Source organism: Pleurodeles waltl, chromosome 4_2 (assembly GCF_031143425.1).
Source record: "Pleurodeles waltl isolate 20211129_DDA chromosome 4_2, aPleWal1.hap1.20221129, whole genome shotgun sequence".
NCBI classification, from domain to species: Eukaryota; Metazoa; Chordata; class Amphibia; order Caudata; family Salamandridae; genus Pleurodeles; species Pleurodeles waltl.
Genome location: NC_090443.1, coordinates 568627988 through 568644666, shown reverse-complemented (window position 1 = coordinate 568644666; position 16679 = coordinate 568627988). Strand labels below are relative to the sequence as shown.

The 16679-nt window shown below is 42.9% G+C and overlaps 1 protein-coding gene across 1 annotated transcript in view; it reads right to left on the bottom strand.

Moving 5' to 3' along the window:
• Nucleotides 1–16417, bottom strand: part of ASPM (assembly factor for spindle microtubules) — a 269329-nt gene extending 252912 nt beyond the window's left edge. The window contains exons 1-3 of the mRNA XM_069232128.1: nucleotides 16002–16417; nucleotides 8682–8825; nucleotides 3808–5416 (exon numbers count right to left, since the gene is read on the bottom strand). Of these exons, the coding sequence (XP_069088229.1) occupies nucleotides 3808–5416; nucleotides 8682–8825; nucleotides 16002–16271 (2023 nt within the window). The 5' untranslated portion in view covers nucleotides 16272–16417. The remainder of the gene's footprint in view (nucleotides 1–3807; nucleotides 5417–8681; nucleotides 8826–16001) is intronic.
• Nucleotides 16418–16679: the final 262 nt, after the last annotated feature.

The window sequence follows — 16679 nt, the reverse complement described above, 5'->3', positions numbered from 1 at the left end:
CTTGTGTCGAGTACCTCATGACCCTAAATAAGCGCCTGATGTTCAAGGAGGTGTTGCGTTCCGGCACAAAGCCGTTCTGATCAGGGTGAATCAGCTGAGGCACCAGTCGCGTTAGCAAAATCTTGGCCAGGATTTTATAATCGGTGTTAAGCATCGCGAGTGGCTTGGAGCCAAACAGTTGGATTTTTGCCAAACTTGGGAAGAGCTATTAGCAGCACCTCCCAGTGTGACGCAGTCAGGGATGCCACCTCCATTGCTCCTTCATATAGCTGCAGAAGGCGAGGTGCAATCACAGAGGAGAATGTTTTATAGAACTCCGATGGAAAGCAGTCAGGGCCTGGGGTTTTACCAGCAGCTAAAGCGCATATACTATCTTTCTATCTGCAGTAGTGTTAAGGGCTCATTAATCTCCTCCTTTTGCTCATCCGTCAGATGGGACAGAGGGGTCAGGGAAAAGAACTCTTCTGATTTCTCTGTTGTTGACGAGCGATACACGGCAGTATAATGGCATACATGCTGGGCTCATATCTCACCTTGGGTGTACAGCATATCGCTCGCCACTGAGCGCAGCTTCATTATAGAGGTGCAGTCCTGCTCTTGGCAGATCAGCCAAGCTAACAGCTTACCCGACCTATCAGCCCCGGCATGCGTGCGAGCCGAATGGGCCATGTGGTTGAGACACCGCAACCGTTCCACCAGTGACGCATGTTCTACTCAGCTGGATGCCAGCCTACGAGCCCCTAGACAGTGTTGAATAGCATTCTGCTCGTGTTGTAGCAGGGATCTCTACACCCAAATTCAGTTGCCTTTGATGGATCAATGCATGTTCCATTGTGTACCCAGACAGTGCCCTCTTATAAAGACTTTGAATGCCTCCCACTCAATAATGCCAGACGATGCGGTGCCACCATTATGTTCAAAATATTCTCAGATTGCTATGACCAATGACACTTTAAGGGGGGCATCTTCCAACAACTCGGGATGCAGCTGCCATGTAGGGATGACAAGAGGGGATGTGTCCCATCTCAGCTGTAGGAACTGGGTATTGTGGTTAGAATGAGTGCGGCCTAGATAATCAGTCTGCAGCACCGTGGAGTTCAAGTTAGTCGTACAAAGTATTCGGTCAAGCCGCACATACAGCTGATGTGGAACCAAACAAAACATGAATAGACACTGGTCTCAGCGCTGCGCTGGTTCCACGGGTATAACAGCTACCAACGCTGGAGCCATTCCCGCAGCCGTCCCCATGGGCACTGTAGGTAATGGTGGGAAAGAACAGTCTAGATTTGGGTCCAGAATGTTGTTAACCCCCTCACCCAACCACTAGCCAAGGTAGAACGCTCCACCGAGAAGGGGAGCCAGGTAGCCCATGAAGAAAAGAGGCCTGATCCACACTAGTCTCATAGATGAACCCCAGTAGTAATGCTCGACACCCAAGCCTCCACACACAATCACATAGCAACCCTCAGTATCAGCCTCCCACTCTTCAGCTACAAATGGAGTACCTGGCCTGGTCCAAACTAGAGCCCCCCAGCTTAGAAAGAGAAATTAGTCGCAAACAGCTGCCCTTGCCAGCAGTGCTGTAATTTGGTAATCTGTAACTATGCAAGGTGTGTCCTTGCAGAATAGGTTGGAAGGATTCTTAGGTTGTCATCTGGGAAACAGTCCCTTGAAGCCCCGCTCCTGGGGACATGTGACTCTACATGGCTGATGGATGGGACTCTGGGGGAGGGAGGGGAACAAGAGGGATCCGGACTCCAGTCTAAAACTAACAAACTCAACTACTGCCATAATGACAATACAGTACAATACCATCAGAGCAGAGGGACAACCGGTATCTGCCCAAACCATCTAACTCACCTGTGTGACGTATCTGGTGTTCTGCCAAATAAGCTCTACGGTGGGAGCCCCTGTTGCATCTTATGCACAAGCAGCAGCTAGGTATGCATCCCAACACTTTATGCAGCAGCCCATCAATCTACGCACAGACTCAACACCGGCCAGGAGAGCAGGCAAGCCAACCAGACCACGCGGGTGCAATGCCAGCACGCAACGCAGCCCGATCTCACAGCAATCCATTATAACAGCATTAAACGCCAAGAGCAAACAGAGTTTTCCATGCAACAGCGGTATGGGTTCAGATTATATCATACGCGGTCTGAAATGTCACAGCAGGGAGGGCCGAAGAACGAGTGACTGAGAGCATTCCAGCTAAGAAGCCGTCTTCACTGTCAGAGTTGTTTAGTTCTGCATCCCCATCTGAAGTAGCTGATGGTTCTCTAATAGCCACCGCAGTCTGTAGTGCACAGCGTTGCTCCTGTATAATCTGCTCGGGGGGATGGGGAGGTTTTGGTCATGACAGCTGCGATTTAGACATCAGCGGCGTTTCAGGTCCAGCGACTCCCTTCTCGCCGCCATCATCTCCCGCTGGCCAACCAGCTCCATCAATTCCAACCACTCACACGCAGCCCCAGGGTGTTGAAGAAGCGTACCTTTCCCTGGGCTACTACTCGCAGCCTAGCGGGGAAGAGGAGGGGGTAAATCAGATTAAAAGCACGCAGCTTGCGCTGCACAAATAGAAAGGAGCCTCTCTGCACGGCAATAGTATAGTCTGGGAACATCATAATTTGAACGTGGCCTATCTGTAGTGCTGGGAGCGATCTCACCGCTTGCAAAATAATGTCTCTGTCCACAAAATGTGGTAATCAGAATAGAGAGGGATGTATGCCCATAACCGGCAGTTAGGCCCTCGTCAGAACCCGATGGAAACGTTCAACGGACAAGAATGGTGTAAGTGACCCTGCTGGGACCAGTTTTCATAACCATTTCTCTACATAAACAACTGCATCCCCGCCATCTGGAAGGCCCACAACACGGATATTGTTTCTCCTGGTGCGCCTTTCTCCATCTTCCGCTCGACGTTCCAGCACCTCAATTCTGTCCAGTACTGCCTCCATAGAGGTCTCCAATTGGCCCGTCTTAGGAGCAAGGGCATTGAATTTAAAATCCAGCGAGCAAGTCTTATCTGCCACCTTGTGAAGGTCCGCATGGAGCGGAGTGAGGTCACTAGTAACCTTGTGGATCTTGTTCTCCAGCGAGGTTCGAGCTTGGTCCAGGGGAAGTGCCAATGCGTTCCACCACCGCCAGCACAGCGTCCAGTTTATGGCCATCGGAGTCCAAGGCCTCAGCTCTCAGAACCGGCTTCTTGTTCCCTGTTCGGAGCGAAGACGGTCCATTTCCTCAGCTGCGGTGTCCTGGCATCCCCAGGGTCATTAGGGCAAACACTCAGGGCTACAGCACAGTAGCCTCCAGGGCACAATATTCCAGAGACCAGGAATGTGCTATTATGCGGAGACCCATCTCCTGCCAGATGGCGGGTAAAAGATGGATTATCGGGGCTTCGCCACAGATGCTCGTTAGTCCACGTCCACCATCTTGGCTGTTCAAACCACACCCCCACGGAGATACTGCTTCATTGCAGTGACATCACAATGCAGCAGCAACACAATCAAAAAGCTAAAACTATGATGCACCCTGACGCATTCACCTTAAAGTTACTTAGGCTAGTCAATATTACAATTATCACATCAGCAATAATAAAGTATTTTTGCATCCAGAACAAAATGAGGATGGAGATAGCATCCATAAAAATGAACATGAATAGTACGTCTGAAAGACATTACAACCATACACTAATCTTTTAAAATGGGTTATATAACAGAAAAAAAAATACATTTCCAGTATTGAAGCCTGAAAAATACTTTTATGTAAGCAGCATTTAAAAGACAAATGAATCAAAACTCTTACCCGCTTTCTTTCTTTGGTTTTTCTGTTCTTCACTTTTGTGTTTTGTAACATTTACTTTTTGCATACTGGCTTGTTTTACTTTCGTAAAAGGTGCAATAATTTTCTCAGCTCTGATTAATTCTGGATGCTCATTTGTTGCAACTTTAGCAATCACATTTTCTATTAGTTCTCCACTTTTTCTTTTTCTGCTAACCAAGCTTGGTCTAAGAAGATCCGGACTTGAGAGATCTGCTTCCAGGACATTTGTCGAACATAAGACTGTGTCAATTACGGGAAGATCCAGAAACCGGACACTCTTCCTATTCTCTAAAGCAATGCTTTCATGGTTTGCCATTGAGTTTTTAAGACATCGTCTAGCCTTTGGAGGTGTATTCGCCTTCTTGCTTTTCTCATCCCCACCAGCAGACTTACTCTTTATAACAGTCTCAGAATTAACTTGACCTTTTTTGTGCTGGACACTTTCCAAACTGTTACACTCTTGTTTTGGCTTAATAAAAAATGTTAATCTTGACGGCAGTGGTTCAAATTCATCTAGAGTAATGTTTGAGAAATCAGATTCCTCACACACAGAAACACAAGATAATACTTTTTGTTCTTCAGCTACACATTGATGTTCTGAAGGTGGGGAGCTTGAAAACGATGACTGTGAAACATTAACACTAGAGGACTGGAAAGACAACAGCAAGGATTCATATTCCTGTAGATTTAAGGAAGACTTTATTGAAGAAATATTTTCCCTTACAAACTGATCTGGTGACAGAATAGGAGCAAATTCTGAAGGTCCAGCTTCTTCGTCAGGCTGGTAACTGTCATTAACAAATGAGTCTGGACTTAAAAATTTCCGCTGACTAAGGGGAGTTGGGAAAAAAGTCTTCTCATCCGGGGTATGAGCTGGTCTATTCGTACAATTACTGGACCCTTTGTCCGGTGCTTCTTTTACTACAGTTGCTGATACACAACCATTGAGGAAGGCCTGTGGAGTAAGAGTTTTTTCCACATTGAAATTAAAATCATCTTGAACAATGGTGGCAGTTGTGGTCGTTTGAAATGATTCGCGATACACTGACGAGCCAAGCACAGAATAGGTTGTTGACCTCCTCAAAGAGCCAGGAGTACAAGTCACTCGAGAGTCCCGACTAATGGGATTAATGGGGGATAAGGATAATCTCTGCTCTAACTCAACTTTACTTGCAGCCTCTTCAACAAAATGAAATTCTTTATGAACACTGGATGAAGCTGTAACCCCTTGCAAGGATTCACAATATGTATCTGCACAAAGAGTTGAATATGAAATTGAGCTTCTTAGTATATCTGATGCACCAGTGACTTCAAAATGTTCTTTTCGTTGAAGTCTGATGGGCGGTGAAGGCATTTGGTTCTCGACATTTTTTTGGGAAATCATTTTCAGGGATTTGATGCTATCAGCCACTTCTAAGTTTTCACATGACTGCAATGGGCTCCTAACTCTTTCAATGCCTCTATAGTTGTTCTTCTCAGAAACACTCTTAGTTTTGTTAATTGTTTTTATGTTAGAGTCCTTTTTCTTTGGCCTTGAAGAATTTGTCAGTGCCGAACTATTTTTCTTTTTTATAGCCTCCCAAAGGCTCTTCTGGAAAAAAACATAAAAAAAAAAATCCATATCATTTGAACTAAAGGCTGACACAGTCCCAATGTTAAATACAGCAAATTATGATTGGCTTACATTTATATTAGTAGTATTTCCTGCTCATGGCTGCATGGGTTTTATATGACTTTTACCGCGGCAAATAGTGAGACTTCATCTCATAATGCATGCTTTTCTTCAAACATTAATACCCATCTATTTGTTTTACTACTAAACAATTAATCTACTCTGACAGAGCAAAGAAACTGTAAGTGGTATATAGGTCACAAAGCAAACTCAAAACAAATCTTTACTTGGACAGCACCTTGGGCTTGAGGGCAATGTTTGCACTACAACTCTTTCATAACCCACAGCAAAAAATAAACCAATCTCAACTATCCAGCTCAGATATACCACTTTATAAATCATCCAATATAGCCTCTCAAATATTACAATGATAAAACAGACCTCTAATACCTAAAGACGTATACATGTAGACCTAAATAACTGTTATGTCTCCCACAGCCTCATCATGCATCCTAAAATTGCGCTCTTTTGACGTAATGAAATAACCAATACACCCATCTACCTCTCTGGACCGGACACCTACCACCACCCCGCATCTCCCCCCCCCCCCCCCACACCACTTAGCAATAACTTTACAATTTAGCACTCGCCATAATACATAATGAAGCAAACCTTTCACAAACACACACAGAACTACATCAAAAAGAAAAAAAGCATGACCACCGTTCCAAAATGCCTCATGAATCCAAACACCATCTTCATACAGACCTTAGACAAGGTCATGCCCTGCCAAACATCTAACAAAGGTAGGTCAAATATTCATAGAGCACTGTTCAAAATGATATTTTCACTATAGCACAAACACAAATCTCCCTCCAATTACACAAATAAATTACATTGTTTAACTGTAATCTCTCAAGAATGGTACTATTACAGGTATTCTGTAACACTTGAAGCATCGCCACAGACAATTAAGATTTCTTCTGTCCTACACGTACTCACAGATTTACCTTTCATCCAAACAAGAAAACTCAGTAACCACTCTAAAGAACTAAACTGATTAGAGTCCAATCACCGATAGCCACAAACTCCCTGAAACAAAACAAAAAACCTTTAGAAAACTATTACTGTTTCTCAGTACATAAACGCACCTCTACCCAAATGCTTTCCCCTCCATAGGGGAATCGAGTACAATGATTAAAGAATATAAGTCACCCTTGATTTGAAAATTACGTGTGATGCCCAGAGCATGCCAACGGTCTGCACACCAAAACATTTCCTCCAGTACATGCCATTTCATTCCCAGAAGGAAACAGTAGTATTGAAAGAAATCACCATTGCCTACTTCGTCAACTCCTAACTTCCCCCTCCAACTATTTAACCTCTAATTATCCCATCACAACACAGACGGCCTCATAACTTGAAAAAAAATCCCAAGTCACATTCATAGCCCTGTTATCGAATCACATACCGTCCAAGATTCCACAGATATCACAAAAAAACACTGAGTACCAGACATAGCACACTATATTCAACCATTCGAAAACGTATGCCAGGTCCAACAAAAGCAGAAGCTCAAAATAAGACAAACGTTTAAAGCTCATTATCACGGCTGTTAAAACACTTCACAGTCTAAAAGTCGGAACCACGACTCTACCAAAAAAAAAAAAAAAAAAAAATTATATATATATATATATATATATATATATATATATATATATATATATATATATATATATATACACACACACACACATACATACACATATATATATACACATACATACATACACACACACACACAAACAACTCAGTATTGACAAGTCTGCTTTACACTCATTCCTTCAGCAGAATTTATTCATTCACCTTAGGCGAAAGTTGCACTACACACTCGGTGGGTGCCGCTAGTAATTAGTGCTCAAATTAAATTCATTGAAATACCAGTAGTTTACAGACTATTGTTTAAGTCTGGCAAACAATATACAAAGACCAGTGCTGGAATTTGAAAGAAATCTTCTCTGGAAATCCGTAAACTGGAGGTCAAAGTGTAGCAGACTAAGGGGAGTAGTCACGAGGTACTCATGAAAAGCAGAATTTTATAATCAACTTAAACATTTATTTAAAAAAACAAAGTCTGCACAGAAGTTGGCACCAAGGGCCTGACAGTAAACCAGTTGTATCTTAATTGGTCACAAAGAGACTGCATTTTAAAATACCTTGTAGGGTGAAAACACCTGATGCAGAGCTCACTGCGGGCCCAGACATTTTGAAGGGATTATAATAGTGGTAAAATAACTCTAGTGGTTAACTCAGTTCGGTGTTTTGTAGATCAGAGATTGGCATTTTATTTATATTTTTACTGCTTTTGATACGGAGAACATTTTGTTACTTTGTTCATAGGTTGCAGTCCTTTTAATATAACAGAGTGATCTATTTATCAGCATCAAGGAGCTGCACGAAATTGTAAATCATGGGTTTAGACCCCTGGTGTTTTTCCTCAATCTGGTGTTATTGTAAGATTGCCAAGAAGGGGTCCTTTAGGAAATAATAACGTCTTATTAGTACAATCACTGCGTTACTCGGTATATCCAGACTTTGTATTTCTCCCGACCATTCACTCTTAACATATGTTTACAATTATGGATTTATATGAGATTCCTTCACCTTATAACTCTTTGTGTTGTGTAACATTTCTTGTACTTTGAATTACAAACTTGTATGACTTATTGTGTGTGTGTGTGTAATGTAAACATCTCTCACACCTTGCACTGGGATGAGTACTACTATAAAAGCATTAAATAAACGAAAAATAGGTGCCAGTTAAATCAATGTTTGCATAATTACTCATACAGACTGATTTTTAGCATTCTTACATTACAAGTACTTTTCTCACACATGGAGTTGAGCAAAGTTAAACACCTGTCTCCAACAGGGTCTCTTAACTATTTGTGAAATGGTAATGAGCTGTGAGCCATTGTTTCGTCCCATTGCATGGTCATCTAGGTGTTGGTCTCCAGATGGCTCCCAGCTAGAATGATATGTGAAAAATGAGGGCTGATGGTCATTTACATCGGGCCTTTGTTTGGGCACAACTGGAATCTAAAAATCAGAAAGCACCCTTGCCCCATGCACAGTGCTGCTCTGAACAGAATGCAGAAAACGTGTGGGCATTCCTGAATGTGTCTAATTTAATTACTCAAGTGGACTATTAAAGGTTTTGGGCACTGGGAAAATTCAGGTTTACCTTTTTCTTTACAGGTTGCTCTGCCTTGCCAAGCAAAATGACCCTGTGTTTCACAATGCCGTTGGTGACAAAGTTGAGGAGCTCCCGGACTCCACCCTCTTCCAGTGGTGTCCATCTTATGGAAACAAGCTTCTTTTCCATGGGCTAAGGAAAAAACACAAATAATTAAAAAACAAAGCTTTACTATTTAATGTAAAAGGAAATAAAACATGCATTAGTAATTCCAACAGAACTGCCTTGTAACTGAAAGTGCTGCGTCAGTCACTTGTGCGCTGAGGCACTCACTATGTTAACATACATGCACTCCGTTTCTCAACCTGTCACTCATAACCCTGTTCATTCACCCAGTAACTCATTCTTGTATTCACCCACTTATCCGGCAAAAAAACAGAAACCCGAACTCAACAAGCAAAAAGAAGATAAAATGAAAACATGCTGCCACCTAATCGTTGTTGGCATATGCTTGCAATAGAAAAATAAGAATTTAATGTAGCAGCAGGTAGCGGTCTTGCAATGCAGTTATACATAGTGTACGATTGTCTTATAGTTCCAAAATAGCTACTACATTTAAAATCCAACATGGTGACCGTCCAGAACATAGTGATCTCAACCCTTTGTTCGAGTTGAGGACTTTCTCACTAGAAATAAGACTATTTGCACTAAGATATGATCTTTCTTTGACCAACAACGTAAATGCCTTGAAAAAGCCCTAGGTAAATACACCACAAGAGGGCGAAACGTGTGTCAGCTGTTTCTCCATGTGTTCTTCGAAAAAATCTCCATGTAAATATGTTCTAACTGAATACGCAGATTTGACGTTTCATTGCTTGAATACAATTCGACACAACGTACATTATTTTGATTTTATCAAAGTGGGTTCTCGATACTTTTGGACTCTACATTTAGAAGCAGCTTGTTGGCCATCACAGAGGGGAAAGACAATGATACACTATGCACAATATTCTCACAAGGGAACTGCTCAGTAAACATCACAATGAGCAGCCATCTTTGAATGCTAAACTGTTTAATGTCTCACTGTTGTACTAATCAAAGGGACCCAAAATAACGCTCCTTAACATGGTGACCATCGTGGAAGCGATAATACACTATGGATAATACTATTCCAATATGGCCATCCAATTAAGAAACAGTGGCTGCACAGAATGCAGCACACTGTAGATGAATTCTGCAGCAAACAAACAGCCCTGCAGGACTGTCTGGGGAGTTGCAGGACACTCTGAAGCAACAAGAAAATCAGAAAAAATTGAAGTGAACCTTTAAAAAAAGAATACAATTGTAAACTGAAGAATTAGCTGCTAGCCCAGACACTGAAGCATATTCATTTTCAGGTATATGTGCGTAAGTGATCAGGCAAAATGTTGTTAGGCAAATAGAGCCAATGGCAGAAATCAGCTGACCTATTGTCCGATTCAGTATGTAATAATGGAAAGAAGATTGTGAACGACACTCGATTAAACGGAAGAGGGCTTGCCCAAAGACTACATACATACATACCAACTGTATTTATTCTTTTTAATTATTTCAAGGGCCAGCCTGGAAGGCAACTACACAAGTGAGGTACCCCAAGGGGGTCTAGCTAAGATGATCACAGTGCTTGCCAAATGAAGTAACCAACACCAAACTCCTTCCTTACTACAGAAAACTGTGAGAATCCATGTAACAAAATACAAGTCTACAGACAATAACTGTGATGTCAATGCACTCTTAAATGTCTGCTGGTTTTAACAAATGTTCACAAAAACAAACCAGGCCTACTCATTTGGTTGTCATTTTTCAGAATAATAGAAGAGACCTATGGCATCTACCATATATTTTCCAAATGAACCAATCAGGCATACTCCCTTTGTCAATGGCTCATCACCATAACCCACTCAGGCTAACTGTGTTGAGCATACATTTTCCACAAGTGAACCATCACATTTAGAGTAATAAATTGGAATACTCTACTGGGTTCAATGTTACAAACCCCTAGAACAGCTATTACCAACCCCAGAAAAGCACATAAAGGATTATAGTCTTAAAGACCTCTAGGTGATCAATCTGGATGCCAAGATCCTGAACAAAGCCTGCTTAGATAGGCACTTAAGAATACAGAGATCAATCCCAGTAATTGTACACTGAAACAATATAGAGCACCTCAGAAAGCTCACAACTATCAACTAAAACTGGCACAGTGTGACTATTTAGGAGTCACCAATTCAAAGAAATCAGAGACCTCTTTAGTATATTTAAGGAATGCTGCTGATTAGACAGGAAATAGATTGTCAGGATAATTACGGATATCCGTGTGCAATCAAGGTTTACCCCAAAGAAGACGTAGAGAAGGTCTGGACACTCTGGGTAGCAATAAATGCAGAAAGTTATGTGGTATTTTAATTTATGTATGCCTTCTCTGGCATGGCCAATCTCTTCTATGCTGAGCCAAAACATATAGTAAGATTTTAAATTGTGGTACCACGAGAGTGGCACCAGTTAGAGTTGTCACCTCTCCGAGGTTGCTAGATGCCTGGCTATCAATTCTCTGGCAAGCACATTTAAAAACGATTTTACAGACTGAGCATTATAGATAGAAAAAAAACACAATGCCTCAATGTATATAGATCATGAATTCATGTACATAAGCAACTTAAATAAAATGTAGTTCCAAGACCACTGGAAAACCTTGAAAGAAGTAGTAGGGTTTCTGGTTTATTAACATTTTCGAATGAATTAACATCCAACATGGGACAACTATATACATAGCACAGACTGCTAAAGACCTCCTTGCACTGATTATGGACAGGGTCTTGATAGTCTGCACTTTTGTTTTTTTAATAAAATACACTGCCACTCTTTATGGCCCTAATAAAGTTGCTGATATGCTTCTGTGCTTTGCTAAGTACCACGTACCTCTTCCACAAGAGTCTGTTGCAGGAATTAAAGAGCTTGATAGTATTATTAATGAGAGACTGGACATCATAGCAGGATTAGACTTAGCGTATTTAAAGGACAGAAAATAGGGGGGGTGAGGAGGGGGGGGGGGGGGGAGGGTGAAAGAGGGCAGGGAGCAGGGTGACTGGAACTGCCAAGTTGTAGTTCTATTATTGTTTATTCTTAATTGCAACAACTGGTGAGATCGTTCATAGAGAAGCCACACACAGGAAAGCTATTGAGGGGCACACGCAGACAAACTAATGTGGAATGTCCTTGAAACTTATTGTGTTATTAGTTGAGGGGTTTTAAACTATTCTCAAACACCAACCACAATCCTTGTTAGGTGAACAACAAAAAAAGTCACCAAATTTACCTCTGCTAATCTGGGGTGGGGGGTTGTTGGTGGCTTGGCCCAACACCAAGATGGTGCACCTTCGTGAGGCTCTGCCGGTCGGGGTAATCAATCCTAAATCCCCTGCTATCCTGACTCCCTGTGGTCTCGCCAGGCAGCGATCATTCAGATGCATGCATGCATGCGATAACATACAAGAGCCGAGGAATGTTCAGCAAATGTGGGTATAAGTTGCACTGCAAATATTTTAGGGAGTGGAATTTATTGGCTCAGGACATTCAATGCTTACATACCCTGAAATATGTGGACAACTCAATGTTACGTTGAAAGAATGTGTACATCTCATCTAGGCGGGAATTTATTGGCTCAGGACATTCAATGCTTACATACCCTGAAATATGTGGATAACTCAATGTTACGTTGAAAGAATGTGTACATCTCATCTAGGCGAACGAAAAACTAAATGTATCACTAATTAGGCATCATGCATGTCAGCCACACATGCGCATTACAATAAATCAATATGCAACCCGATAAAGGAAGCAGACGTAAAATCAAACATGATAGACCAGCATCTATCCATCTTATCACTGCATCTGCCTATCTTGGTACCCATTTGTTTTTATGTGTCCCAAGCAATGATTCTATACATCTGCAGATGATACACAACCTTGCAGCCCATGTCCTGCTGCCTCTGTGCCCCTGAAAGCACCATCATTCCATGTACACAGCACTGGGGGAGATACAAACTAGTATTCCCTGTAACTCCAGGAGCATCTTCTTCCAAGCCGGCCCGTGTAATTATCTGCATTATTACAGGATCATCCGGAACACTTCTAGATCAGGTTTCAGTCGCTTCTCCTGTGTATCCAGAACCCAGCGATGTTTTCTGGGCCTGTGGTCACATACATGGGTCTGTTTCGTGGTTCTGCAAACAAGAGCCGTCTGTATCTCTGGTCACCCACCGCCCGTAGATGTAAAGTTGGATGTGTTAAACTAACCAATACCCTGGGTTACTAACTGCAGTTGTGAATAAGACAGGACTCTGGCTAGTCTGTGTATTGTAACCCTGCACATGTGTGCTGTCCTTGTGTGAAATGCTTACAGATGTACAGTTGTATCCACAGATCCTGGCAAGAAGAGCTGTGAACACCACAGCGTCTGCCGTGCTCCCCCAACCCCATGCAATGTGGGTGGCCCCCAGGAAAGCCATCCATTCATGCACCGATCTATGTATTGATTGTATTGTGAGTTTTTAAATTACCCTTTGAGCCCCCCCCCCCCCCCCCCCCAACTTACACGTTCATTGTGCAGGAGTGAACAACCTGCCATGCAGTAGTGCACAACCTCAGGCTTCAATACCGCCTGCTATCGACCAATTCATGTACACACTAAAGCCATACTTCACGCTCTTTTACTAAAAATAAAGAAATACAAAAGGCGCTTTGTTTCTGCTTCTCATTGCGAAAATGTAAAATCTCTTATTAACACCTCTGCTTGTGCGTCATTTGTGCCCTGAAACTAAATATAAAATAACGTGGTATAAGTGCTAGTGTCACGTAAACACAAGGGCAAGCGACGACTGCACCTATGTCAGATTTATTTTATTGCAGAAGTATGTACACACTGATCCAAGACATGATTGAGCCGCAAGAAGAAAGGATTGTGGCTAGGATTAAAGGCAAAACAGAAATCAGATAGGAGGAGGGGCCATCTCACATTGTAACAGGAGGAAACGTGACATAGCCAATTAAAGGCAAAATGTAACCATGTCCTAAGCTCATGGAGTAGAGAGGGGAAAGTGCTTTACATATGGGCGGGATCTTCCTGTTGTTTCTTACAGAGCAGACATTCCTGTGAAGATTGAAGTTCCACCCACTGTGCCTGAGGAGCTGGGAAATACAAAGTATAGCTCCATTAATCTTGTCTAGTAATACACTTATGGACCTCGTCCTTCCTGCAGGGTCACCACAGATTTTTGCCTTCCTTCGCTGAACCCGTCTTTGTCGGCTTTTAGGACTATGCACTTTTTGACCGCTAACCAGTGGTAAAGTGTTTGTGCTCGCCCTCATCTGATTGGTAGATTCATATACTTGTTAGTACCTAGCTGCTGGTACTAAATGTATCCAGGGCCTGTAAATGAAATGCTACTAGTGGACTGCAGCATCGTTGTGCCACCACCCAAGTAGATTGTAAAACAAGTCTGAGGTCTGTCCCTGCAGTGCAGTTTTAAACTGTCATTTCAGCATGACAAAAATAAACCTTTTTTCCAGGCCTAAACCTTCCTTTTCAATACTTATAAGTCACCCCTAAAGCAACTAACAAGTAAAGGATAAGAGGACAGACTGCATGGCATTTAAAAAGTAAAACATGAGTGCTTACGTTTTACATGCCCTAACAGAGAAAAACTCCTAAAGTCGTTTTTCTTTCCTTAAAAGGATATGTATCCCATAGACTCACATAGGCTTACCACATTACACTTAATAACTTAAGTTTGGGAGAAGATAGAGAAATGCTGTTTTTACTGAAGTTACTATTCTGAAATACCACTTTTAGAAAGTTGGTATTTTTTCTGCCTAAATCAAACGTGCCTTTCTGTCAGGTACAGGATATTCTTGGGGGCAGGGGTGTTTATATTCAGCCTTCCTGAGACTCAAAGGGCTGCGTCAGATCTTACCCACCTCTCTGCTAACTTCTAAGAGATGCCTACCCTGCCACTCACAAATGCACTACCTGGTCTTTGCTACCCTATAGAGTTTGGAGTCGAACCAGGAAAGGTTAGACAAAGGGAGAATCCCTCACCCAAAGGGTTGTATTAAGAATAAACGTGAGACATTCAGAAGTCTCATCACAACACTCTTGGACCTGTGGAAGATTCAGAAAAAGGGCTTCCCTGATGTCAGAAGTGAGATTGGACCTGCGTACATTGAACCCAGGCTCTTGAGAAGTCTAGGGATTACCTTAGGGGTGACCTATCAAATAGGAAGGTTTGGGCCTGGCAAAAAGGTTATTTTGCCTGGTCGACATGGTAGTGTAAAGCTGCACACAGTCTCTGCAATCGTATGCCTGAGACATGTATAAGGGGATACTTAAGAGGGTACCACAATCAGTGCTGCATTCACACTTGCAGGTTTTAATGTACAGGTCCTGGATACACATATACCTCTTTGGGGATAAGCCAATATTACCATGTAGAGGGGAAAGCACAAGCACTTCAGCACTGATTAGCCGTGGTAAAGTGCACAGAGTCCTAATACCAGCAAAAACTAGGTCAGAAAAGTGGAGGTGGTAGGCAATAAGTTGGGGGAGGGCACCCTAAGGATGTCGGCTCTAATAACACTGATAGAAACACTAAGATATGCTTTTGCTTGAAACACATTTTGGCACTGATCCAGAAAAGTATGCATCTCCACCAAAAGCTGGAGGGTGACATATGACAATATCAAAGAGCTTAACTTGTCCAGTTGCAGGTGTGAATAGTTAAGACAACCATTTATTTTACTACAGCGTTGTTAAGTTAGATTTTGATCTTGTAATTATATTATAAAAACTGCATGCCTGATTGCAAACAAGAAACAGAATGGACACCGCCATATCGCTCCTGGCAAGGGGGCAGAAACAGTAATAATATGTAAAATGCAAAAACCAAACCGAGCCATACTGTAACCACAGCACTGCCACGCACAGACATATAGAAACCTGCCACTTATGTTTATGGGTCAATAAAGTTATAGTGCATCACATGGCTTCTAATCTTTGATAATGAAAAGGAGATACTCAGTCCATTTCGGCATGGATCAGCAACTTAAACACTATAACTAACAAACAGTAGGGGACGTTTGCAGAGGATGAGATCTCCTGGAGGGAGACTCTCGCAACGACGGTGGTTTTCGGAGCAGAGTGGATGGAGAGGAACGTTTTGAAGGGGTCTTTTTGGCAGGAACACGAGAGGCATCCCCCAGGTTATCTATGGGAAAGGGAGGAGGGCGTACCGTGCAGAGCAGCCCCCGACTTAGTTACAGTAAGCTCCTTACCCGCATCAAAAACTTGCGCTCCTCCAGGCTGAAGCCTCGCTCCTCTGGCACACGCTCCACCAGCACATCCACCGGTTCGGTATTGGGGTTGTCAATGGCCAAAAGCGCGGTGCGGGAGGTGCCCAGACGCACACAGTCAAAGCACACGAAAGGTGGCCGTGAGAAGAGTCCGAGCACCAGCACGGGGTACTGCTCATCTTGCCCAATCTGCCCCTCAGGCGAGGGCTGCCCTATGTCCAGATGCACGGGACGGGAAGCCCGACTCTCCATGGCGGTAGAGTGACACCAGCCGGTGTTTGTTACGGGCTTTACCTCTTCCCTATCAGTATCTCCTATCTCTGCCTGCCTTCAGCCATCCAGCGTTGTTGTCCCGTCAAACGGCTAACCCCGCCCATTTGATCTTTCAAACTGCACCACTTCCTCCATGATCCAATCCATGGTCGGTAATGCAAATGACTCACGACCAATAGTCTTAGACTGGTGAAAGCATCCAATCAGCTTAGGGAACTCCGCCATGGGAGCAGCAAAAGGATCCAATCAGGGCAGGAGCGTTTTATTTAAACAGTGGCGAGTGGATGCGTTGTCTTATACGTATTGCTGCTCGTGTTGAGGTGCAAGCAGCTCTTGGTCTGTCAGTTCCTGTCCTTTAAGTTCGGCAGTACAGAGATACCATGGGAA